At 41.6% G+C, this 26,802-nt stretch overlaps 1 protein-coding gene across 11 annotated transcripts in view; it reads right to left on the bottom strand.

Moving 5' to 3' along the window:
- Positions 1-26,802, bottom strand: part of rtkna (rhotekin a) — a 58,087-nt gene that overhangs the window by 2,315 nt on the left and 28,970 nt on the right. For 3 of the 11 annotated variants that reach the window (XM_044368987.1, XM_044369022.1, XM_044369011.1), the window contains 9 exons: positions 7,239-7,500; positions 6,484-6,537; positions 4,594-4,711; positions 4,267-4,491; positions 3,998-4,092; positions 3,278-3,384; positions 2,949-3,080; positions 1,724-1,889; positions 1,455-1,559 (listed from right to left, as the gene is read on the bottom strand). In XM_044368987.1, coding sequence (XP_044224922.1) covers positions 1,455-1,559; positions 1,724-1,889; positions 2,949-3,080; positions 3,278-3,384; positions 3,998-4,092; positions 4,267-4,491; positions 4,594-4,711; positions 6,484-6,537; positions 7,239-7,500 — 1,264 coding nt within the window. Of the gene's footprint in view, positions 1-674; positions 772-1,454; positions 1,560-1,723; positions 1,890-2,948; positions 3,081-3,277; positions 3,385-3,997; positions 4,093-4,266; positions 4,492-4,589; positions 4,712-6,483; positions 6,538-7,238; positions 7,501-9,574; positions 9,579-12,074; positions 12,081-25,641; positions 26,199-26,802 lie in introns of those variants that run through there. The other 8 variants (XM_044368996.1, XM_044369028.1, XM_044369045.1 and 5 more) reach the window with 7 other exon arrangements.

Genomic DNA, 26,802 nt, shown 5'->3' with positions numbered 1-26,802 from the left:
CTTGAGCTCAGTTTTGATAAAAGGATTTCAACCCATTATAAATGATTGGTTTGGATTCAATCACTACCTGTTTTTTAGAACAGGTAATGATTTTCTTACTATTCTGAATATAATTTGGCAATCCAGTTTTGATTTCAAATTAATTTAAACCTTAAATTCTTATGAGTTATTCAAATTACTAAGACAGTAATTAGGGAATATATTGATTACAGTGCAAGTGTGTATTCTGGATGGATTTAGAGATATTTGCAGCTCATTAAATGAAGCTGTAAAAAATGAACTGATTTTTTGTTGCCCTCCAAGGAGGCTTTGTAATTTGTCTTTAGCATTGTAATATATTGCACACTTGTGCAGAATAATAAATAAGAGTAAAATACAAACTGTATTTAGTATGTTTTGATCCTGCACATCTTCTTACAACATATTGCAACATGCAGTAGTCAAAGAGATTTAGTGTTTAAAGACTTCAAATCTGAATGTGTCTTAATGTTGATTATTTATTAATGATGAACGATGACGAAACAAAATGATTCTGTCTTATAATGTTTTGCTGATTCTACTCACTATTAACCAGATGAGACTGATCCCGGACATGCAATAAATCCTGGACTGTAACATTTACCACAACATAACATATATATATATATATATAGGCCCTACTCCTGTTACTTCACCTGTCGTTGTAATAGGATGAGAGCAGAGCACGAATCTCAGCAGACACAGCGTTATCCTGCAGCAGAAGACCCTCACAGGAGGGAGTGGCAAGGGGGGCTGCCAGAGGCGGGGGAGTTAGGAAAACCAAGAAGGAGGTTGGCAAGACAAGAAAGATGGAGTGGATAGGAGGTGTGCAACAGGTGGAGTGCAGTTTTTTTATGTATTGATGGGCATGATAAGAATTGAGGATTTATGTGTATGGGTGTATGGGTGTTTATTAAGGAAATTAATATTGAGGCATGATGAGAGTACAAAAAAGACTCATTCAAGGGTAAAGATGATTCACCCATTATAATTTAAAAGTGAAAGTTGATGAAAAATGTAGTGATGATCATGAATAATGTAAGGGGATACAAGGAAATAATAAAGAAGGACAAAAGAGGCAAAGGCAAGGAGTGATGGATTTGGGACACACAAGGAAAATTGAAAAGGAGAAAGAAGACAGAGAGTGAGTCAGCGTGTCAGAGATAAGACCCATTCTATCTACCGTGCAGAGAAGTAAAGCAGAGTGTGAGTTTGAAATATTGGAGAGGAAATTTTAATTGTGACAGCATCTGTCATGCACATAGACCCAAGGAATCAAAGCTGCAAACAGTCACATGCGATGCAAGAAATGTCTTTGGCTTTCTTTCCCTGATTTCCCTGACCATTGCTTTTATTTTTTCCTCACAACTCAAATGTCTTTTTAAAATTATGTATGCATTATTATATCCAGTGGTATAATCAGAGAGATGTCTTACCCATTTCATGGTAAAGGGAACCCTGTTTTGGTGTGACAGGGGCTGGTTTCCTTGGCGATGGCAGTTCAATTTTCATTAAGTCATCACAGCACTGCTTCCACTGGCCTGTATGTTGGAGACAAACTGTCATCTTCAACGAACCAAGCCATATACTACAATGTACTACATGCCCTTGAGATGGAGTCCCTTTCTTAGCTATGATGATTTATGAGTATGTAGCGGGTGTACATCACACAAATTTCCTGTGATATAGCATAACAAGTACTTACTCATGTCATAGAAATGTTGCCAAAAGGCCTCCATCCACCGGTGTGTGTCCTCACGACTGTCTGTTGTCAGCGTGTGTGTGACCTCCTCACCTCCATACTGATTACTGATACAGATATTCTGAACTTTACTGTGAGGGTCTTTCTCTGCAGCGCGTATTCTGGTCTCCTGAAACACGAGAGCGACAAAGAATACAATCATCTGCCACAAAATGACTGCAATCAGGGATGAATGCCAATACTCCTGAATGAACAAAATTATGTGCTGCAACAAGTGATCATTACAGCAATTGTAATTGTAAGTCCCCACTGACAATAAGCCCTCGCTAATAAAGCCACTAATTAGTCCTCTTCCAAACCATTTCCCTTCAGCAATTATCCAACAAAAGGTGCAGACTCCCTATTCCCACCTCCTTGCTCTACTCCAAATGTGTCTAAGTCTGTTCACAACCACTAGATGGCAGTGTTGTTCCATTCATCACACTGCTCTCCCTCCTCCTTCCTCTTTGGGAGATCCAGACAGCTGACAAAGGGTCATACAGGCCTGATCTGAATGAGTTAGATGACTCTAGATCAGCTGTGTGCTCAGGGTCAGAGGCTACAAAAGACTGAATGAGTCACTACGGAAAGAATGAGAAGCCCCTTAGGCATCAACTGACAGACACAGACACAGGAAATAAGATGATTGAGAACCTGACTGGCTGACTGACTTCTCTTCACTTCACTTTTGTGCCTGGAAAAATAGGAGGATGAGAGATATCTGGTTCCTGATTGGATGGGGGGCAGACTGCTGTGTCTTATTGTGTTTGCAAAGACTCGAGAAGATACTGAACAGATTCAGTTTTTAAATCTTTTAAGCTTTTTATCCATACATGCTCCTTTTCAGCCTTGCTGAACATTTACACTGTTGCACCTGAAAGCTGAGGAGCACAATCACAGTTTTCTTGTCTTTGCTACTGAGAAGCTCTACTAAGGCAACTGAGGGCAAAGTGTCTTGCTAACGGGCACACTGATAGTAGTTACTAGGAGAAGTCATGTCTTATTTACTTCTTTTGGCTCAGAATCTACTAGTTGGCTTAAGATTCAAACTGGCAGCAATCCACAAGGTCAGTTCCTTACTGTCTAGGCTGCGGATGCCTTAGGTGTTACCAAAAAATACACAACTGTATGGGTTCTTCAAAGCTCATTTCAGATAGGGTTTCTATTTTCACATGACTCCTTTGCTGACCTTGTTGATGGCAATGGTGAAAGCTGGCTCAACGTTAGCCTCCACATCTTCTTGCCCGTGGTAACAGAAAAGGCTTGTTCCTTTCAGAACAGCGTACACTTTTGTCCAACTCTGAGGGTCACCTCCCAGCTGCTGTGAGGGAGAATGAGAGATCAGTTGAGCAAGGAGAGAACAATGCAGAAAAACACAAAAAGAGTTGGCAACGTAAATAGGGAAGGAAAAGTGGAGGAGGAGAAAAGCACAGAAATAAATCAGGACAAAAGCCAAAGAAATATTGACAGAAGTAGTCCCCCATCATTGCTACATACACACACAAATCTCCAACTTACCTTGACTTTCAAACATCCACTCATCATCTGTTGGGTCATACAGTGAGGCTGAGCTGCAAGGCGGCAACACATACTGCCATAGAGCGGCAGCCAGTACGAACACTCTTCTATAAGGAGAGATGGATGGGCAAAAATAAACAACATGAATAAATAAAGATATTCCCATAAAGCATTCAAAACTCACACACAAACATGTGTACTAATGAATCTATACACACACACACACACACACACTTCATCCTAACATTACAGTACCCCCCCTTTAACACACACCACAAGGCACTGGGGTGTAAGAGACTGGCAGCTGCAGGGACTGTCATGAAGTGCAGCAATGAAACTTTACAGCAGTCTGAAGGGTCAATGAATAAAACACTAGGGGCCTGTCTGTCTGAGGGTCTGGGCCCTTGTTAGCCCACATCATTACAGCTTTACACAGCAGTCACCTCACTAGCACAGCCTTTATTACTGTGACCTTGACAATAGCTGTCTGTCAGAGAACATGGGTGGAAAGAGAGGAAGGGGAAGGCGAAGGAGGAGGAGTAGGAAGGGGCGGGGTAAGGAGGTGGTTTAAGGGAAATTATTAGAATGCAGGAAGGAGAAGCAAGACGAGAAGTGATAAGTGAGAGAAGGCCAAAAAGAAAAAAAAACAGACAGATGGCTGTTTTGGCAGAGAAAAGAGAAAGATGGTGAGGGGACAGATTGATGGAGGCTGCCACTCACCGTTGCCTGAGATGGTGAGGTCATGTGTGCGAAAGCTGTCCTGGACGTGTGACAGTGACAGGGTGGTATGAGCTAAGAGGTGGTACTTGGGGCCCCTGCAAACATATAAGAGAATGGACAGAAATGTATTTGATGTTTTTTTTAGTATGCATGTTTACAGTGAAAATTGTGTTTTCTCTGAAACAAAGTATTTTTCTGTCTGTTCTCCCTCTGTTCAATATCTATCTGGCATAAAATGTAAACTAGTTCATATTTCAGAGCAAACTCACGGTACAGAGGGAACTGGCAGCAGGAGAGGAGCAGCCCCTCCATTGCTCACAGGACTACACGGCCCCGGCTCCATGGCTGCGCGGAGTTTCTTCCCAGCTGATCGACCCAGTGAGGAGCTCAGCTTGCTGGCTAGCTTCCTGGGAGTGCTCCCTGCTGAGTAGTCATCCTCTGAGCAGCAGCTGTACAGCTCAACACGCAACTCAAAACCTGGGCTGGCTTCACTACTATGAAAAGATACACAAATGATGACTATCAGTCACAAGCACGTGAGTGTTTTCTTTGACAATGAGAGATTATGTCGCTGTATGGTTATAGAGGCGACTTACAATACGATGGTGTTATCAAAGCAAATATCGGTGAGTGTCCGGTCCACTATCACCATGTCTGTGTCAAAGATCTCTCCTCCCAGCTGCAGAAGGCAGAACACTGCACATCGATGTAACTCTACAAAGGCAGGGCAAAAAAAGAGGAACAAGGGGAAAAAAAGGAGAGATTTAGTGTGACAAAGAAAAACAATATCTGTGAAACACCACATCAGCTTTCATTCTGCCACATTACTTTGAAACTCTTTTTCATCTTCAAAGCAGTTCATCCTTCATGATATACTGCAGGTGACTGTAATAACAGAGTGTTGATGCCAGGGGCTAGAGAGGGCATATGACTTGAGCAGTTAGAGTTTAAAGAAAATCAGCTCTTTCACCTGGCTGACGAGCACTTCTACTGTTGTTGGTTTCAGTTCAGGAATCTCAATGGCCAGCCGTGCCAAGAATTCCTCTGAAGCATTGTTGGCTTTTTTTTGTGGTTGAAACTGAAGCAGAATGATCTTTAATGTTGCAGCAGCCAATGAGAGCTGTATAACAATCCTTTGGCTCCTATAGGTATTGTAAAAAAACATGCATTGTATGGAAGCTATAACACCCTTTAGGAGGAATTCTTCTTAAATTAATATGAGCAATTTGGCAAATCCTTGTGTCAAGAGGCAACACCATCATATCCATAAGGAAGAAATGTAAGTATGAAATAGCATCATGGGTATTATTGGTCGACTACTTTTTCTTCTCTTGTAAGCGAAAAGGATAACAAAATTCAGGTGATCATTTTGCCACTTCGCATAAAAATTCAAGGTTACAACCGACAAGGCTGAGAGATGAGGTCTGTTCCTGATTGTGCGCTTCCCCATCAACCTCACATTGCATTGACACTTAATATTCAAACTTATTATTCCAAGTATGGGCTCAACACTCCACTTGAAAATATGACTGGACATGAGAGAGAGGAACATGCTTTACCTCCTCCATGCCTCTTGGGCTCAGTTTTACGTCTCAGTGTGCTTAATGACCTTGACTAACAGCCTCATTATGCTTTGTTAAGAGTCTACTACCTGTCTCCTGAGTTCATTTATATGCACAGGTCATGCAGATTAATACCATTCAAGTTGCCAAGGGAGAGAATGAGCCCTGAGACTGTTATAATGAGTGCATGGGAGTTAACCCACATTGACTCCATCAAGAGGAGGCGGGACAGCAAAAAGTCAATATAAAGATTATACTCTGTTGTATAATCAGTGCACTGTTGGATTCTGAAATGCCATGAAAATATTTAAAAATGACCTAGTTCACAAGAGAAAATACTAGGGGAGTTCCTTAAAATGCACAGAGTTCGTTTGCTTTCCCTTACAGTATTCTTTGTCCTACTAATAATGACCCAGTTCAGCGCCTGTGTGCTGCTGCTTTGCAGAGGCAAGAGGCAAAGCCAAAAGGACTGAGCAGTGGGTCAGGTTGTGCTGCCAGGAGTTTCTCACATCTAAAAAAAAATTCAGTTCCTGTAAAATATGGAGAAATCTGGGAAGCTGCAACAGATTGTAATGATCAGCTCCAGGAACTGTGCTATGGACCCTGTATAAAAATGTCATGCTGTATGGTCTGTCTGTAGAGTTCACTGAGTTTCTTTGGTCAGCATATTTTTAAAATATGTAACTAAAAGTCTAGCATCTGTGTTTCACCCTTCGGCCAATGATAAAAAGTGATTCTGTTCTGTAGTCAGGAGGAATCCTTTACTCATTCCTGTGATTATACAAGGCTTTCACACAAATTCAGATCTTTGAATTACACATTTGATAACCACGTACCACTACCTCATTAATAAATACTACGGATATAAATCATTAATAAACCACTGATGAAATTCTTCACACGCATACAGAGGTGGCTCCTCACCTCCTTTGTTCTTGAAGTACTCTGTGTCTTTCCACATGAGAGGGATACGAAGATCTGTAACGACAACAGGCAGGAGATTAGACCACAAAAATGTTAATCACCGTTACTGTCCAACTGATATGTGGTTTTCTGAGTGTGTGTGTGTGTCCTTTTGCTCATGCTGCTTTCAGTCAATGGCTAAACTATCCACAGCTAATTACTGATTGCGTATGGGTGCGTTTTGAGTGATCTCCAGCTGGGTACCATGGCTTGCAGAAAATGACCCCATGAACCTGAACCCACAAACACACCCATCCCAGCCCCACAACTCATTAATATTCCTTTCTTTACTTTCTCATCACATTGAAAAACCAAATAAAATGACAACAATAACTGGGCACCCTATTGTCATGCTCCCTGGTGTGAATTATCTCTGTAGTGTGTCCGTGATAGTCATTAATCTGACTGCCCTCCGTCATTTTGCGATGGGCAGCATCTGCAAGCCACCACGTTCACTGCGGTCAATAAACAGAGAATGAAACATCCTCTAATAGAGAGAGAGAGGAAGCTGGATCTCAGCCTGTGCCTGACAAGCTCTGCATTCAATTAGAACACTAAAGGGATGGCAAAGACTCTCTCCATTTCTCTTCCTTCTTGCAGTCTTTTGCTCACCAGAGTACCACATTTCAAATATAAGATATACATGAACTTTTGCTTTTCACAAATTCCTCAATTTATCTTCTTTTCGTAAATACATATTGTCATTTGTTACTTGCCTGAGATGGCCACCTTTCCTTTACACGGGAGTCTGTCGTCCATCGGCCCTGCATCCGACGATCTCCGCGTGACCTTCTGCATGACCTGAGCCTCTTTCATCCTCTGCAGCTCTGACATATAGGCCATGATACGGGTGCTGCAGGTTTGCAGGCTCTTCGCTGCCTCCAAGGCCTGGTCTCTCTGTGAGCAGGCAGCCAGCAGTTTGCAGGCCCCATCGCGCATCCGGATCTCATGGTCGATTTTTTTCTGGATGTCACTGTCCTGCAAGGGGATGGTGGAGAAAGAGAGAGAAAAAAAGAGAGGGCGTGAGACAGGAAATCAGGCAGGAGCTTCAGTGACAGATAATGAAACATCTGAAAGAATTTTGTCTTTTGGCAAATAGTGGGAGACATTATTAAAAGGGGGAATTGAGAGTGAGGTAGATAATAGGCATGACTTCTCTGATAGTCATACAAAGAGGGGAAATTTTGGCAAGAACAGGTGAAATATAGAAAAGACTTTTAGAGAAGAAATGCAAAGATGGAAGTGAGATTAAACGAGAGAGCGTACGTCTGCTGTAGATTTCAGCTCTCTTGTGGATACATTAGTGAGGCGTGTCTCTGAAAGCACTCTGAAGTGTTCATTGGTGTGTGTGTGAGTGTTGGCACAGACAATATTCAAGCACATGGCCTTATGCCCTCTCACCACTGAGACCACCCCCCACTGAGCAGACACGTAGATGCTGAATCATTTAGTGCAAACTTACTCACCACACACACACTCACAGAGGGAGCAACACATCTCAAGTGAGAGAATAAAGAATGAAGCTGTCAAACATTGAACATCTGTAGCTTGACTGAGAAACCCCAGATACACAATTGTACACACACACACACACACAATACTACTACTTGCCTAACTTGCCCAAACCTTACCCTAACATTACCCTAACCTTGCCTTAATCTTAAGCCAAGTCATCACCCTAAAATTTAATGATTTACGTCATGGGGACTTGCTTTTTGTGAGGCTAGTCTTTACACACACTCTTGAATACTTATTTGTCAAGCACTGCTGTTTTAATACATCTATTATGTGGTTATGGCCATGGGAACTCATTTCCATTGCATCCCATATAAAAAAAATAAAAAAAAAACATTAAAAAAAAGAAAACAACCTTTCAAAGCCATTTTGCTGGTATTTAAACATTGTGACATTGACACAAAATTTCTTTGGATCGGGACACAATAATATATAATATTTATATTAAATGTACATAACATACAATATTTTATATTATTTGATATGTATAAATTGGTTTTGAACAACATAAAGCTTGTCAAGTCAAGAATCACAAATTAGTTTTTACCTTTTTTCCCCACTAGCCTATAAAGTTATAGTTATGAGGACCTTTGTTGACATAATGCATTTGCAATCCCTAGCTCTAACCTGAACCAGACAGACAAATAGACAATAGAAAAACTAAATAAGACAGTAAGACAGCCATCCTGCCTGTGATTAAAAACACCCTGTACACTCACGTATGCATGCATGAATACATACACATAAATACGCGCAGACAGTAAAGGTTCCTGAATCCCAAACTGTCTGGCTCCTCCTGTGGGAGAGGTGAAGCTGTCCAGAATTAAAACAAATCCCTAAAGTCCCACCTCTCTCTGTCAGCAAAACAGAAATACTGGATGCCTGAACTTAAAACAGTAGACAAAAAGGGGAAGGAACTAACATATAAGCTGAGAGGGATGAAAGAAAATTCAAAGGAATCCGGGAATCAAGCAAAAGCAAAGCCGGGCTGACCTTGAGTGTTGGTGGCAGTGCTCTGTTTCAAACTACAACACCTCTGAATCATGCATTTGCACATCAATTACTTATTGATCGCAGGAATAATGATCAGTAAAGTTGTCTTTAAAGAACTGGTTAAACAAATTAGGAAAGCACTGGTGTTTGAAATGAATGAACGAACAAACAAACGGTGCAAATCATCTGGCTATCTGCTGGTGTATGTGTTTGCGGACATGTGTGTCTGCTTGTCCTCTACAGTGATACATTAGCGAGCTCATACTCTACCCACAAATAGTCTCTAATGCTCCCTTTGCCCTTCTTCCCCCACCCCGCTCCCTGCCTGATAAATGCACCTTCCCCTGCCCTACTCTGATATTTCTCATTTATCTTCTCTCTCTCTCTCTCTCTCTCTGCCTGATTCTTATGAATTTTTTATTCTTTTGATTTAAGCTTTTATACTTTCACTGCTCATTTTCTTCCGCCTTTGCTCACACTCCGTTCCACTTCACTGTCCTCAATCGGCTTTTCTTTCTTCTTCACACCCCTTCCTCCTTTCTACCTGTCTCTCTCTTTGCATGAGCCCCACACTATGTTCAACAGCGGTTCAGTGGGAGAGGAATGAATGTGGTTTGGACACAAAAATCCACATTTGGACACAGACTCTTGCTTGGATGCAGTGCCCTTCACAAAATGTGGTTTCATGTAGTTCTCGATTAACCGCTGTATTGGAAAAACTAACTCGCTTCTTAGGATACAACCACACTGGTTCTGCATAGTGGTGAAAGCTACACTAACAGCTGTAAATCACACATAAGATCAAAATATAGTCCCTCTACCAAACCACTAGAACATTAAAACCCTGTCTGACATGCATTACAGTATCACCAGCTACAATAACAGGCTATAACAATAAAAGGACAGAGGTGATTATTTGCAGATTACTCCTCACAAACTCTGCCCAAGTGAATAATTATCAGACACAGCATGATTAAGTGTATTTATATTAATGAAGATAATAATCAGAGCTTGCAGAGTCAACACTCACTGTGGATGTTTGGCAAAATGTACTGTAGCTACACAAATAAACTTATCATTGAATAAACACTTTGACTGACTGAGAAACAACTACAGTATTCTTGACTGCAAAAGACAGGAATTTACAGCAACAGTATAAACACAACTTTGTCATAGCGTATGCACAGTTACCTTGACCTTTGACCATCAAATTTTAATCAGTTCATCCTTGAGTCCGATTGGACATTTGTGCCAAATTTGAAGAAATTCTCTCAAGGCGTTCCTGAGATATCGCTTTCACCAGAATGGGACAGACAGACCTGAAAACCTGAAAACATAATGCCTCTGGCCACGGCTGCCACCAGTGCAGAGGCATAAAAATGTTTCTCTGTTTGTAGAATCTACATCTTTAATGCATAAGTCTTAGTGCCTCTGAGGAAGACAGACAAGATTCAGCACTGAAACAATTATTTGATACATTGATTACTTGATCGATGACAACTTTGATCATCGATTAATTGTTGAAGCAATTCATAAAGTTGTTAATTGTGTTACATTTGTAAAAAAAAAAAAAAAAAAAGGCTCCTCAAGTATGAAGATCTGATGTTTTTCTCTCTTTTATATCATTGTAAATTGACTTTGGACAAAAAAAATAAACCCAATTTGGACTCTCTGCTTAAAATTTGAAATGTTTCATTGTTATTGACATTTTATATATCGAGCAATAAATCAGTTTTTTTTACAAAATTATATATTATTCAATACGCACAAAATCCTTAGTTGTAAGCGATAAAGATAAATAAAGGAGATAAAAAATTGAACATAAGATGTAGAGAGAAAAGAGAGAAAGCCCAGCTCAGGCTGTGTCCAAATGTCCTTGTCAATTGTGGCACCACAAACCACGCTCCATGCATCACTGAGTCCGAGGCTGGCAAGCCAGCTTTAAAGGAATGCACACACATACAGTTTATATATATATTTACACACACACACACACACACACACACATACAAAGACACCACAGTCCAGTTCTATACAGCAGGTCTTAGAGTGACCTGCTAGGAGGAGGTCCTGTATTTATAGCAACTAAATTAACAGACTTCTCCTTCTGGGGATCTCAGAATAGAAGACAAGCAGCCTAGATCCAACTCTAATCTATGTGTCTGGGTGTATGTCAGGCTAACCGAGTACAACAACCTGATATAAGCAGTCAGGGAATTAAGAGGTAAACCCATCAAATAACACAGTTTACACACAGACAACAACAGGCAGGACAAAATGTCTAGGGACAATTAACTAATTTTCTTCTTGTAATCTTTCATAAAAGAGAGATAAATGTAACCTACACACACACACACACACACACACACACAAAACACACACAGTGTCTTAGGAGTGGCAGGTGTTAAACCAGTGAGCGGTGCCAGAGAGGCTGCCTGTCTGTGATGGTGGCAGTGTGGACAGCAGCCAGATAGAGGGTGAAGGAAGGGTGGATGGGCGACAGTGATGCAGCGCATGTAGGGTATCAAGCAGAGACACAGAAGGGGGTGGGAGGGGGGTGCTGTCAAAGAAAACAAGTGGGGGGGGAGACTTGACGAGAGGAGAAGGGGGAGGGGGGAGAGAGAAGAAAGGAGGAGATATGGGTTGAAAAGGTGAAAAGGTCTGGGTGGAGCGTGCAAAGCAGTTGCAGAGAAAGAGAGAGGAAACTGTAGAGAACAAAAGAAAAAGGGAACTGAAAGAGAGTACAGAGTGGGGGGGAAATGGAGCGAGAGAGGAATGGGGAAGAAGACGAGGAAGAGGTGTTAGGCTTGCAAGAAAAGACATGAATGATGGAATGATGACGTATGATGAAAAACAACGAAAAGGGATGGCAAAAGAGAGGTGGCAATCAGGCAATGAAGAAACAGATTCTGCAAAAAGAAGAAAGGCAGCAGAGGGTTCTTTATGAGCAAATTTCCTCCCAAGGTAATGAAGCATAACGCTCTGTAAATGAGCAGGCATGGAAATAATTGGGAGAGAAAGAGTCTTTTTTTCTGGGAGGGAACAAACTGAGGGCATATAGAGACAAGTGTGTCTCTCCAAAACTTGACAGTTATACTAATGGCTTAAGACAGGAAACTTCAAAACGGTATGTCAGCAATTTACTTTGAGAGAGTTGTAACAGAATTTACATGAAGTGAATACTTTTGCATCTGTACAGTTGCAGGACAGTTACTCCATAAGCTTCTGTGTTAAATCATAAAGATTGTAGAGCAGCTTGGCCATTAATTGCAGGGTTGGTAGTTTGATCTCTGTCCAAATATTCCATCAGGTTACAAATAAATGTTTCAATAAACACTTCAATAATAAATGAAGATTTGCGTCTGGCAATATATTTTGAAAGGCTCACTGTATGACGCAAACAGCGTATGCATAATGCTACTGTAACCTTTCAGCAGGTAATTTGATGCCTCAGTAGATGCCAGATGGTCACTTCCTCTGTCACCTCTGTGTCCCGTCTGGCCGTGTGTGTGTTGATCCTCACTTGTGTGTCTGTGGGTGTGATCACAGAGACACTAACACACACGCGCTGGTTGGGGATTTGACGCCGCTGCAGATGGTGTGTAATGGTTTGTTTACGATGTGTTGTTCTGCATGAATAGGCTTTCCTGTTCAGATCACTGACCCTTGACCTCTGACCTCTATCCCTGACCATACCAGACGGCTGCGGTTATAACATGGGGTTAGTCCACGGGGTTAGGTTTAACACAGAATGAGTATTAAAAACCTCAAGAAATAACATGTTGTAATTTGCTTTGTACAGCAGAACCATATTAATTAAAAACAATTGGGAATGGAAGTCACAGAGGGGAGAAACAGCAGTTATTATACTAGTGTTTAATTTACTCAACAAAATTATTTATATTAATAAAGCTGAAACAGAGGGCATATTTGCACCATTTTCAAATTAGTTCAGAGGTCAAGTTTTTGGGTTTTCAGCCACTTTGCTCCACATTGAAATATCTCAAAAACTACTGGATGGATTGCCATGACATTTTGTACAGGCATTCAGGTTCCCAGAGAATGAATCGTCTCCCACATCTTTGCAGCACTGGAGTTAGGAAGCAGCTGTGTCCATTTTTTTATGTAACTTTCTGAAATCAACAATCCGACATTCATACGCACTTCATGCAGCAATTGGATGGCTGTGTGGAGGTGAGAAAGGAGTCAGGGTTTTTTCAGTTTTCACAACTATTTCTGTCACTTCTAATGTGAACAACTAAGTGCAACACTATGAATGCTTTACAGGAGAGACTGCCTGAAAATGTGCACCATTATCCCTATATTTAAAAAATCTCAACTATATATGTCCAACTATATACGTCCTGCACGATCAGACACATGTACACACACCAGACAGCTAACATTAATATTCATACCAATAGAAATTGTCCTTCTGATGGTCCTCCTCCATAAGGAGGTCAGAGGTCAGAGTTATCTGCAGAGCAGCAGGAGAGGATTCAGAATTGTCCTCAAAGTACCTGCATTCTCAAGTTAAAGGCTGGTTCTCCTAATCCAGTATACATCCCACCTCGTCTTCTCTGCGGGTGGTTTTCTTTTTGAACCGACAAGATGTCATAACTGACTGAACAACCAAAAGAGTTGGTCAGACATACAGAGTGAAAGAGGCTGGTAGAAAAGCAAGAGGTGAGAGGACAACGGTGAAGAATAATGACAGCAGGACTGAAACACACTCAGACAAAAAGGCAAAAGTCTTGCTCACTCGTTCACATAAAGCAGACAAGTAGAAAAAATACACAAGCATGCTCACACATTATCTGTCAATCTTCATGGCTAGAGACATGAAGATTGACGCAAATGTGCCCTGTCTCTTTTTCACAAACACACATTTGCAACCAAGAATTGCAAATTCTTGACCACTCCCATACGTGGGGACTTTACTGGCCAAACTGCTGGCTTTCAATTAACTAGCCACAACTATGCGCCTCGCCTTCCTCTCCACCCTCTTCCGCTACTTTCCCTCTTGTTCACCCTCTTCCTCTCCCCCACCCAGAGCACACTTGCAGTTAAAGATGTACAGTAGGGAGGAGTTGAGAGTGCAAAAAAGAGTGAGAGAGGAATGAAGAAGGGGAAAAAAATCTATTACAAATTAGCTGATAGAAGAGTGGAGAATGAGAGAAGAGGAAAATGAGAATGAAGATAGAGGTAGAATATTGGGTGAAAGGGAAGAATGATGGAGAAAGAAAGAGTGGGCAGATTATGGATGAAAGGGAGGGTGACTGAACTGCTAGGATCTCCGAGAAAAAGGCGTTTTAACAGACTGTAAGTGACAACACATGTCACCATCATGCACAAATACACGTATACACGTTACAAAAATGCATAATGATTTACAGAAGACAGAGCCTGAAGTCAGATTTGGAGAAAACAAAAAACAGACAACAAAAAAAAAAACCAAAACCACTCAAAAACAATGATTCAATTCATCCAACAACGTCCCTTCAGTGTTTCAGACTGCAGATGCTGCTGGAATGCCAGCAGGACACAGAACAGAAAACAGTGGAGGGAACTGGTTTGGTACTGGTCATGGAAGACAGGGAGGGTGGGAGGAGGGTGGGGGGCAGAGAAACAGTAACTGGGTGGAGTGTTTGCATTTGCCTTTTACGACAGCATAGCTGGCCACATAGCAGTCTAAGCCTGTTCAGTGCCAGCGCACACTTCACAAACACACACACACACACACACCCAGGGCCCTCTCACATGGCAAAATGCACCTGTGTGCCCCAGTCTATAGGTGCCAACGTGCTGACGTCATCATTGGCGCGATCGGTATAGATTTTCAACATTGGACCTGCTTGCTCTTATAGCTGGAACACTGTGAACTCTCCCCCTCTCCCGACAGCTTATGCATTCAATTATTCGCTGACAATAGAGACTGTTTCAGCTCTGCGTGCATGGAAAACTATGTGTGTATCTGCGCGAGTGCTCGTCCACATCGTGCTTATGTGTGCGTCCAAATGACTTTTCAGCCAGCTGTTCTCACACAAAGGCAGAGTGTTTCAATGCAGCTGGGGCCCAGCACACAGGAGGTGGAGTCATAGCAGAAAACGCTAAAGAAAGAATATGCATATGTGTTGTGTCCTAAATCATGTTTTATGTACAGGCAGGAAGCGACTGAGTATGCCTCGTATGCAAACAAGTGCATGCAAGCGAATCAGTGCATATTTATTCTGTGTGTGCACTTATACTTGCAAGTGCATTTTTTGGCTGCTGGCCCTAAGGAGAGCAACAGTGGAGTGAATTTCAAACTATAAAACAAATTTGTTTAGAGCTACAAGAGAGCACAGGGAGCTTAGAGTCTGCCAAGCAGTGATCACTTCAACAATTTATAGGCACACTAAAGCTTGATGGCTCTTACACGGCTGTGAACACTCAACCTAATACACTATGCCTGCATTATCATATAGTAGCACAGCGGGAGCCGGGAGAAGCAGCAGGCAGGCAAACCAAACTGCAGACTCATTTGAAGGCGATGTATAGATAATAATACCAGGAAGTATGAGTTTACCTGTGTGTGTGTTAATACATCAATAACTGTGTGTGGTCTCAAAGCATTTTAAGCAACACCAGACCTGCAGAGTATAGATTTATGAAACTCTGGGTGCAAGTTCCAGAGCAGACTCATAAATAACTGTGGGCTGGAAAAGAGGTATAGGTTCAACCTGCAGGGCAGTTTATTATGAGTAACAACAGCACAAAAACACTAATAACAGCAGGACCCCCTCATGTTCTTCTTCCATCTCACATCTAAGAGGACCAGAGGGGAACAAAATAATGCTATGTTCAGATGTAAACTGGGTTATAAATCCTGTCGGAGTGGTAGAGCTGAATCTAAAAAAGGTAAAAGCAAAATGTATTGTAGTTTTCAAACTTGTAAACAGAAGTAGTAAATCCGAATGCTCACAAAACCTATTTGCAAGAAATGTGATGGTAATAATTCTATCCTTGAGCAGTTCTGCTGTATCGTTGGATGTTTCACAGCTTTAAAGTGAAGATAGCAGTCTGTACAGCTTCTAAGAATGTAAGGGACTGACAGAGAACCAAACCTGCTGCCAAGCAGCTTCCTCTTCCAATCAAACGGTAATGGAGAAACCCTAACGAGAGTAATTGGCAGACCGGACCGTCTGGGGGCTGTGAGAGGCAATTCATGAATTAAGAAACACACACACAGCAATGCTGCAACCTCATCAGTGAACTTTACTGGCACAGAAAGTGTTGTGCCCTGCAGGCTGGAAAACAGCTACTGACTATTATACAAGTTGATACTGTATTATTAACTGATTAGCCAGCGTTTTCTGTAAGCCAGAGGCCCATACAGAGAAAGGAGTGAAAGGTTTAGAAAAGGAACGGGTATGAAGCAGGTCTTTCTAAGCCACTGATCAAACACTGCTGTGATCTCTCTAAATGAGAGCACTCTGCTAGTACATCCCTAAGTGAAGGGGATTTAATCACATTAAAAGATACACATGAGGCTAAAAAGTACTGATGTGACATTGTAATCCACTCTGTGCTGGAATTTTTCATGTCGTTACAGCATGTTCTTTTTCTAACACATCAAATTACTGTTTGAAGAGAGGCGTTAGGCTGTGAACGGAAGTTGGCCGCGTCACTTATCGCTTAAGATGATATGGCTGTGAGGGGAATATGTGGCACCACACATTCTAAAGTTAAAAAAAAAAAAACTTTCTCAAAAGAAAAAAAAAGAACAAAAAAAGAATCTAATTTCTCCAAACAAACTCAGTGTGTGTGGAAATGTCACAGTGACTGACGGCTCTCAGTGTGACAAGTTGCCTCACACCTCGGGTAAACATCAGGGACAGCAAGGGGGGAGGCAGCGAGGGAAGTAGGACACAATGACAAGCCCTGGCTTCGATCTCTGCAGTGTCTCCAGGCTGCCAGGTCGAATTTTTCAAAAAATATTCTCCATCTTATTCGCATCTTTGCCTGTATCAAAACATCATGTGTTTTTGTTGGTGTAGTGTGTTGTGTTTGGACTGCATGTTTTCAGTTTTTTCCATGTGTGACTTGCAGGCACCTCGATATAGCATGGATGAATGAAAAATACACAGATCCTGAGTTGAAATAACTACACTAGCATGTGCTCACAGCACCCATTTCTTTGCAAAAATGCCAAATTCATGTGGAGCATATTGCATCAGTATCAACAATCGCCCTGCACCAAAAACAAAATCAGGTTGAACCTCTACAGAAGAAGCACTTTAATAGATTTCCTCTTTAAATGTGGTATTAAATGACCTTTCAATCAGGCAATAAGATGTATAGAAAGTATGTATGGTCTATGGGATCTGGTGTGATAGACTGTAGTGTAACTGGAGTGGGAGAATAGGGACAAATGGCAGATGAGGAATAGCTAAAGCGACAAAGAGAGGGCGTGGAGTGCAAGAGGTCACAGTGTCACTGTTTTCCTGAAAGAGAGTGACATCCCTGCTGAGTCCCGTAGCATTAAGCTCCTTCTCTGCCGTATATAGCGGGGTGAGGGGTGGCCAGCTATCTCACTCACACAAGCTCATCCGAACACATACTGTGCGACACACTGTAACACATTTATAGAGGTCTAATTAGTTGACTTTTGCAAATAAGCGCACCCACTCCCCCCTGCTGATTAACAGTTTCAACAGCCTGACACCATTTCTGCAACACATACACACACAGTGCTCTTCTCAGTAATCCCAGGCTTTCCTCCTTGTCTGAAATCAGGATGAGGAAATCGGGGCTAACTAGCTCAGCCGGCCTAACTAGCATTTAAGCCTGCCAAACTCTCCTCCCTGTTGTATTTCACCTCAGCTTTCCTCTCTACACTACAGATACAGAGAGAGGGTTCAGTTCAATCCAAACACCATACAGTTTGAATGCGGATAAATCTGAAAATACATATTTCTCCTCAGCTTTAGCTCTCTATCCACATTCAGAAGCACACTCTAAACACTTGTCTTGCACAGATGGGCCAAACAGAGCTGTGACAAACTTTCCATAAACAATCTTACACATCCAAGCACTCTGTTTACCAGATGGTGGTGGCAAATAAACACTTTGTTGTTTTCCCAACTTCCATTAAATGAATAGAGGATGAAAAAGGAAGATATTGTTGTGGTTGTTTTGGCGACTAAACATTAAAAAAAAAGGTATACATCATTCATCATATATATATTTCCACCTATATCCAACTTATTTTTATTTAAACTGAATAAAAACATCTAATTTGCAGTGATGTCAACAGTAATCTGACTGGCAGCATCACTAGCAAGGTATTATACCCTAAAAGTACACAGATGGTCCATCATTATACAATATATCTGTGCTGTTTTTGTTGACTATTCTCTCTTCACTGAAGTTGTGATACTCCACAATTCACCGATGCGTATTCCAATTTGGGCTTCTAGATGTCAAAGTAATCAGACAATGTTGTATACAGCCTCTAATCAATAGTGATCCATGTAAATGTAGTCATTTCCTCTGTCCGTCTCCATCTTTCATTCTGTGTGCTCTCTCTCCATTTCTAACCAAGGGCTCTGTAGTTGTAGCTGCTTTTATCACTCTCTATTATTCATCACTGTTGCTACTGTTGCCTTATTTAGACTATATGGCTACATGTGTATATATAACCACATGTGGTGCCCCCACGTGAGATTTGTCGGAGGGGCAGTAAGGCTTTTGTCTGACACGAGGGTCTATAAGCCAGAGAAACACAGAAAGATGGCAATGCCTGTGCAGCAGATATGTTGTGGTGAAGATGTGCGTGTCTGTGTATGTATGTGTGTCCTTGAATCACTATCGACCAGCAGGAGCCCTGAAGTGAATGCGGTTTATTATAATATTCATGAAGCTGCAGGACTTCAGAGCAGAGTTTAAGCAAATCTGAATATCACTAAACTGACCCTCAGCACTGCCCTCAGGGTGAAATGAAAAAGAAAGGGACAGATGAGGCATTGCTGGAGGGTGTGTGTGTGTGCGCATGTTATATATGCTGATGAAAACCAATTATTTTGCTATTTAAAAAGAAAAAAAAAAAGATTTTAGAAAATACAATATTTGTATTTACCACAAACTGAAAAAACTGCACAGTGCATTACTCTGAAGGATAGCTTTACAGCCCTGCGGTATGCTATTAATTAATAATCACCATGAATCAAGAGTTAATGTGAGGAATGTTGCTATCATAAGATAGTAAAAACAGTTTTTGTTTCACTGTCTTGATTAATGATGGTCATATTAATGTCATGGGGAACACATGTAAGGTGAGATCCACTCACAGTCCCTAAATCTGTCACTTTGGTTTCACCCTTCTGCCACTTTACAGCACTTACAGCCTGCTCTGGTTACTAATGGCCCACATTAACCCTTGGAGTCTTTGTGTGTGTTTGTTGTGCGTGCAAAAGCATGTGTGTCAGTTCAATGAGAGACAGTGAGAAAATGAGTTGGGGGAGGCGAGGAGGCGGATAAGGGCAGCTGAGATTGAGAGGCGAGAAGAACAAGAGAGAGAATATAATTAATCGTAATAAGCACGCGCGCGTGTGTGTGTGTATGTGTGTGTTTGTACGGTTCTTATCTCTGCCCTCCAGAACATCTTTAACAGATTGGGGGATCCAACCGACATTGCATTTACATAAATGCACGCAAACTAGGGTAAAACTTCAAACTCATACACTCATTTATTCCAACGCTTGTCTACACAACAACACTGCACACACACATACTGCACAACTCAACTTAGCTAGCACCCTTCGTACAAACACGCAGCCCGAAGTGCTTCACATAGCACGCTTAAAACAATACAGACAAAAAATAAAATGAAAGAAGATCTCTAATGCAGGGAGGAGCAGGGTTATTTAAAGCTTTATAGGCAAGTAAAAGAACTTTAAAATCTGAAATCCTGAAAGATGCAGGTAGCCAGTGCAGTGTCTTAAGCGGTGGGGTGATATTATCCATATTCTTTGTTTTAGTTAAGATTGTGGACACAGCATTCTGAACTAGCTGTACTTTTCTCATAGACTTTTTAGGTAATCCGGTAAAAAGGGAATTACAATAGTCAAAATGGCTAGTAATATAAGCATGAACGAGCATTTCAGCATCTCTCTGAGTTAAAAAAGGTCTGACTTTGGCAATATTTCTAAGATGAAAAAAGGATGTTTTAATGAGAATTAAAATTTAAATCTGAGTCTAAAATCACTTCCAAGTTTGTAATATGTGTTTTAATCTGTTTGCTAAGACCAACGAGCGTTGAGTGCATTTTATCTCTTGCTGCTTTGGGTCCTTTTAAAAGAATATCAGTTTTTTCCTCATTTAGTTTTAAAAAGTTTTTACCCATCCATACATTAATGTCAGTGCGACAGGCAATGAGAGCATGCAGTGAATTGGGGTCATTTGGCGAGACCGATGTACAATTGTGTGTCATCAGCATAAAAATGGTAATTGACACGGTGATGGTTATGAATGTTTCCAAGTGGGAGCATACATACTGAAAACAAAATTGAGCTGAGAATGCTTCTTTGAGGAATACCATATTCAATACATCAGTCTCTGATACATAAGCACCCAGGGTGACAAAAAACTGTCAGTTAAACAAGACTGAAACCAAGCTAAAAACACTGTCAGAGAGACCCGCCCATTTATCAAGTCTGTCAATTAAAATTTCGTGGTTGACTGTATAAATGCTGCACTGAGTTCTAAGAGAAGGACAGCCACATTGTTTGCATCCAAAATAATTCTCAGGTCATTTACAACATTCAGTAGGGCTGTCTCTGTGCTGTGGTTTGCTAAATAACCAGATTGGAGCTTTTCTAAAATGCCACTGTTGACTAGATGAACAAGTAATTGATTAAAAACAATTTTCTCAGGAAAGGTAGATTAGAAATTGGGTTGTAATTGTTTAGCTTTGAGTAATCTAGATTGGATTCCTTGATGAGAGGTTTTACCATTTAAGTCTTGAAAACTGTGAGGAAGATGCCTAAATTAAGATAGGAGTTTATTATACTTGCTGTTACTTGGGAGCGGCTGTGCAAACAGGAAATTTTATGGAAGTACAACTAGTTCAACATAATATTTATTTACCCACAACAGAACAGAGACAGTGCGCAGCCTCTATCTGCAGACATATAAACGCAGCATAGGCAGGCAGACATGCAGTGCTAGTCTGGGTCTCACATGGTCAGATTGTGAGGAAATTAGTAAAAAGCATCAATAAACATAAGATAGATAAACAAGGGACACAACAAACATATAAACCCTTTACACAGACAATATTCTAGCATGTTTTCATTAAGGTGAGATCAATATATTGAACCAATACTGGCCTTTTATTAAATATCAAATGCTTGTTTTTGCCTGCAGTCATCTAATCTGCACGCAATAGTGATGATGGCTCCTCCATGGTCACAACTACAGCCAGTAAAAGCAGCAAAAAGTGTTATTCTCTTTGAAAGGAGAGAGGCTCACTCTCCCTTGTGGGTTTAAATTCTGTTTCAAAGAGCTTTTCCACCCAGAAATGTAACAGGTAGCGCAACAGAGTAAACATAATTTTTGCCTCTGAAAATTCTAATTTCAAGAGGATAAATATGCTTTAAAATTTTTTTGTTACTAGCCACGTTAGTCTAAAAATATCAAAACTGACCTATACCAATCAAGTTTTTCCACTGTGAAGCAAATGCAGAACAAAGGTCACACGGACAGTGACTATACACTGTAGTGGTATTTATGAAGGCTCTACTGCAGTCAGCCACCAAATGAACAGACACACATGCACACACAGAAGAGATAAATAAATGTGGGTAAACATGTTTCATTGTGACAGCAGCAAATTGCAAAGGAGTCAGTATGCACCACACCCCTTAAACATTCTCTTGCCAAGCAAATCCACAAGCTATTTTGTATCCTCTGTCACACATGCTGTACACCCACAACCCTTTCTGTCTTCGTAATCTATCCCCCTTCCACACCGATGTATCATGTGAGCAGCATGATGTGTGCAGAGAATGTGTGCGTGTATTTGAGGGATTGTAAAGCTGTGTCTTTGATATCATTATTATCGATTCAATACGGCCATGCCAGCATTTCATCAGAAGGGCACGGGAGCAGGATAAAGGGTAGCCTAGATGGATTATCCATGATGTTACATTTCCACAGATCAAGTGTGTGTATGTGTCTGAACATGATTTTTGTAGCTTCGCTTATATTGGATATGAACAATTCTGCTAAACAAACATAACCTAATCATGGACTGGCAGCGCAGATGCAGCGTAAAATGAAGGTAAACACATGCGCACACACACACATATACAACAGGTAGCAGGTATTAGGCAGCCTGTCAAACAACCCTGTATAAATTTCTGACAGCTCAGCATCTGCTTCCACAGATACACATGACAGCTAGACGTGGACTGGGTCTGATTGTGATCCGCTGGCAGCAGCTTGGCATTAGCTGCTTGTCTGATTATCTGTCTGTGGGACTGAGCTCTCTCCTTCATGACCATCAATCCCTTCGCAATCTCCTTGTGCATCACCAGGTCATCACTCCTCTCTAATTGTCTGTCTGTCTGTTTATCCGCCTGTCTTTGTTCTGTCCATCACTCCGATCCCGATCTACTTCATCAGCGTCATCAAGCCAGACCATCACTGTATCCTGTACATCATACACAGATATGTCCTCCTGCATCTACCCTATCTGTCCTATCGCCCCATGTCAGTCTCTCACTCTCTCTTCCTTTCATGTTGAGGTGCTCACGTCAGGACAAAGCCATTGAGAACTCTTCCCCTCCGCCTGCCACAACACTTGCTTCTAAAAGGAGAGGGGGGAAAAGGACAGAACATTGCTAAGAGAGTTCTGCCATAGTATGTCAGGGACGTTTTTGAACTGGCTTAGTTTAGCATGTGTTTGAGTCATGAGGCCAGAATCCAAAGCTTGGAGGAGCTGGAAAGAGACACTATGAGAAAGTAAGAAACCCCAGAGAAAAGGAGAAAAGGAGAGTTCATGAATAAGTTGCAGTTAAAACATCTATAATTGGGTGGGCGGAGAAGCAATATTGTGGAGGAGCAGTACATAAGTGGCTCATTTTTCACACTTTTCCTTAGACAACTGGCTCAAGGAGACACACAAAACAAAGTCCAATTCAACCCCCGCCCCCTCCTCCTGCATAGCTGCTGTCATGTCATACAGTATGTAGAGTAATGCGTTGCAGTTTCCCCCTGTGTTTCTCTGGCTAAGGAAGTCCTACCTATCTCAGTCCCAGCAGCCTCCTTCTGGGAAAAAGCAATGGACAATATCAGCAGAGGAAGCAGAATGACCTCTACTGCAGACACTCAGCAGCACAGAGCACGGGCAGAGGGAAAAAAAATAACACATGCACGTGACTGCAGAGGTGAATGAAGGCTGGGGAAGGAAGAGAGAGAAGGGGAAGAGAGAGAAAGATACAAGCAGAGGAGAGACAGAAAGCTGGGTGGACAGACAGAGACTTGGCTGCAGCTTCTCTGCAGTAAGTGGTTATTGATTGTAAGACAAGGGCCGGAGGATTCCATGACCAATGAACTGACACAGGATGCTGACTTTTTTTTTGCCTGCTTGTAGAATTGCAAACGCACAGAAAAGCCCCAGTAGGAATGCATTTAACAGCAAGCAAGTCCATTTAGCTGCAGCATGCAATGAACAAAATGGGACTTAAAGTATGCAGCAAGCAGCACTGTGTCATTGTAGACTGGATGCTGTGTGTTAACACAGAGGGGATGCTCTAGCACATCAGTGACCTTTTAACCACTAATGATCAAAGATGGCTGTGGTTGTAACAGTAGTAGGGAAAAAAATGAACACACACCACATGCTTTGAGCTTTCTCTGCACTGTATACACACACACACACACGGATACAGACACACACACATACACACACACATGCACAGGCTGTATTCCAGGAATAGAAAGATCACATCTGTCTTGCTCTTTCAATTCCTGACCGATGCTGATGCAGGTGACCTTTTAAATCAACATGAGACAAGAATTGTAACTCCCAGTCTCTGTCGTGCATCAGGAAGCAGCCTGTCATTAAGTAGAGTAAAGAAAATCAACAGACAGAGGTGCAGCCAGTTGTCTGGTTAATCTGTGCGTGGATAGATTTTCAGTGAACCATAGGAAAGTTGATTATAGGAGGTGGTCAGAGCTACCAGTCTGTTGGTCAAACGTACTCAAAGTAAGAAACCAGAATGACTGCCTGTCACACATGCTCAAGCTCTCCAGCCACTGCTCTAAGGGGGATAGCATGGTGAAGAAAACATTCTTTGGTAGCTGTCCTTTCTTTTCAACACTTTTATGAGGTTTGGCCATGCTGCTTCAGTGGAGAGCATGGTGAACTGCTTCCGGAAATAGACACATGAATGCATGCTACACATTTCTCTGTTTTGTGGACTGCTATCCAGAGGGCCAAACAGCTTTCATGTGAAAACCATGGGGTTTTAATTTCTTTTTATTGCTCTGGGAAAAGTGATGAAAATCAAAATATTCTGACATGTTTTTTTCATATTCCAGAGTTCAATTCAGTATGGCTATTCCTGTGCTGCCAACTCAAGGCGTTTAGGAAAGATTTATTCACAAGAGAGGGGAGAGGTTGATGACTGGGAGATGTAAGTCATTACTGCAGTAATATCCCACAGTTGTCACATTGTTCCCACTCTGAGAGGCTGGCTGATACGCCACAGTGCTGTCAGACAACATGAGATTGAAGAGTTACTACCCCCTATTAATGTCACCGTTTACCTCTGCGACCCACATGTGCAGCACAGAGAGAGCCATAAAGAGTGTTATTTATTGATGAACAAAATAAATTAGTTGCCATTATTATTGAATGGGTTGTTATGCCTACAGAAATGTAATTAATGTATCGATTAAGCACAATTAGGGATATATTACAACCAAACTCCTCTCAAAATCTAGCAATTTAAACATTTCGTGATTATTAGGACAAGTTACTAACTTGCAGGGCATGGGGTAAATTATCTGACAAATCATTTCATACACCGATTAAACAATTTACTCTGGTAAATGAATCTTTTAGAACTTGTTCATCTACTATCAATCTTCTTCCACTTAAAAATAAACATAGTGGGGTAAAGAGCAGCACGAACCAACTCTAAAAGTTAAAATTTGATACTTCTAATAAATAGGCCTTCCTTACTGATGCAATATAGCTCCTGATTATGTTACACCAGGAATGCAAGGCAGGCATTTAAGAGGCATTTTAAAGCAAGGCAACTTTAAAATGCCAGGTTTTACAATACTAGCGTTGCGTGTCTCCAAACAGAGTTAACAACCCATGATCAGAGAAGCTTCGTTTCAGTCAATAGCGGTCCCAATGGGACATGTCACCAAAGCTGCTGAACTGTGGCTCATTGGAGGATCGTAGGAAGTCTACGTGACTTGACGGTGACGAATTAACCTTGAGTATGGCGCGTAGCCTATTACAGCTGACTGACATTTTCCGTTTCGGCTCAAACTTAAAAGTGCTCTAAATCTTTCGGGAAATAATCGTTTGGACACAAAAACAAACCTTACCCTTTGATTGTTTGAGTTGTTCATCATGTTGACAGAGCAGGACTCCGCTCCCCAACTCTCCAAAACTGGCAGCACGGGCGCTTTACGCAACACCAGAGTCCGCACAACGTCCCCCACACAGCGTGATATACCTTTACTCAGATTTCCATTTGAGGCGACTCCATTTATGGGTAAAATGACATATCCACAGAAAACATCTGCCGTGATTGACCTCAGAAGTTGTTAAGGATCTCTGCGGTCCGCGCAGAAAACACAAACCCGGCACTTGGCAATTTGGGGACGATAGCGATCATGTGCTTGAAGCTCTCTCTGTGTTGTCTTTATCATCATCATCGTGATTGTCGTCGTCCTAGTAGCTCCAGAGCTCCAGTCCGGACTCACACACACATATACACACACATACACACGCACACCAGCAGCACAAGGGAGGATAGAGACTGACCGAGTGATGGACCAACCGAGAGCCGTTTCTGAGGAGGCGGGTGCGTATGCGTGTGTGCCTAATCTGCGCACAAGCAGAGGAGAGTGAATTGTCATTTAAGACTGTGACTCTCAAAGCGGTGTTCAAGGACCTCCAGGGGTCCTTAAAGAGCATCCTAGGGGCGTTGGCAGCAATTTTAGGAAGAGTCTCATCTTACTGTCATATTATGAAAGGATGATGATGTTTTACTCAGTGGTTTCTTCTCTCTCAGTCCCCTGCAGTACTCAGACACATTCACTGCCTCACTGTCCCATGGGTTCCCGAGATCCCTCCAAAAAAACGTACAAAATGGGGACGCACCGTCTAAAGCTATTTGGGAGAAATTGGCATAAGAAGCATTTGGCAACCCAGAGTTTGGCCAGTTTGAAGTGGGCTGCAAGTGTGTCAGTAAAATGGGAGGCCTGTGCCTACACCGCCCACAGTGGAAAAAGATGTTTTTTTTCTTTTTTTAAGTTATGACTCAACTTTTTTCACAAGCCACCAGTCAATATGTTGCTGTGCACTGAGCAGTAACAGGCAAAACATCCCTTCCCCCCCCCCCCACATGTTTCTATTTGCTGCTAAGATTCAAATAAGCTGTTGAAATACAGTATGTCTAAGAAAACCGTTATTTCATTGCATTTGTAAATATAGAAAAGATGCATAGTATTATTGAGTACACAGAGAGTGTGAAGTGTTCT

Source organism: Thunnus albacares, chromosome 2 (genome assembly GCF_914725855.1).
Source record: "Thunnus albacares chromosome 2, fThuAlb1.1, whole genome shotgun sequence".
Taxonomy (NCBI): Eukaryota; Metazoa; Chordata; class Actinopteri; order Scombriformes; family Scombridae; genus Thunnus; species Thunnus albacares.
The sequence above is the reverse complement of the archived record's forward strand: the minus strand, read 5'-3'. Positions and strand labels throughout refer to the sequence as shown.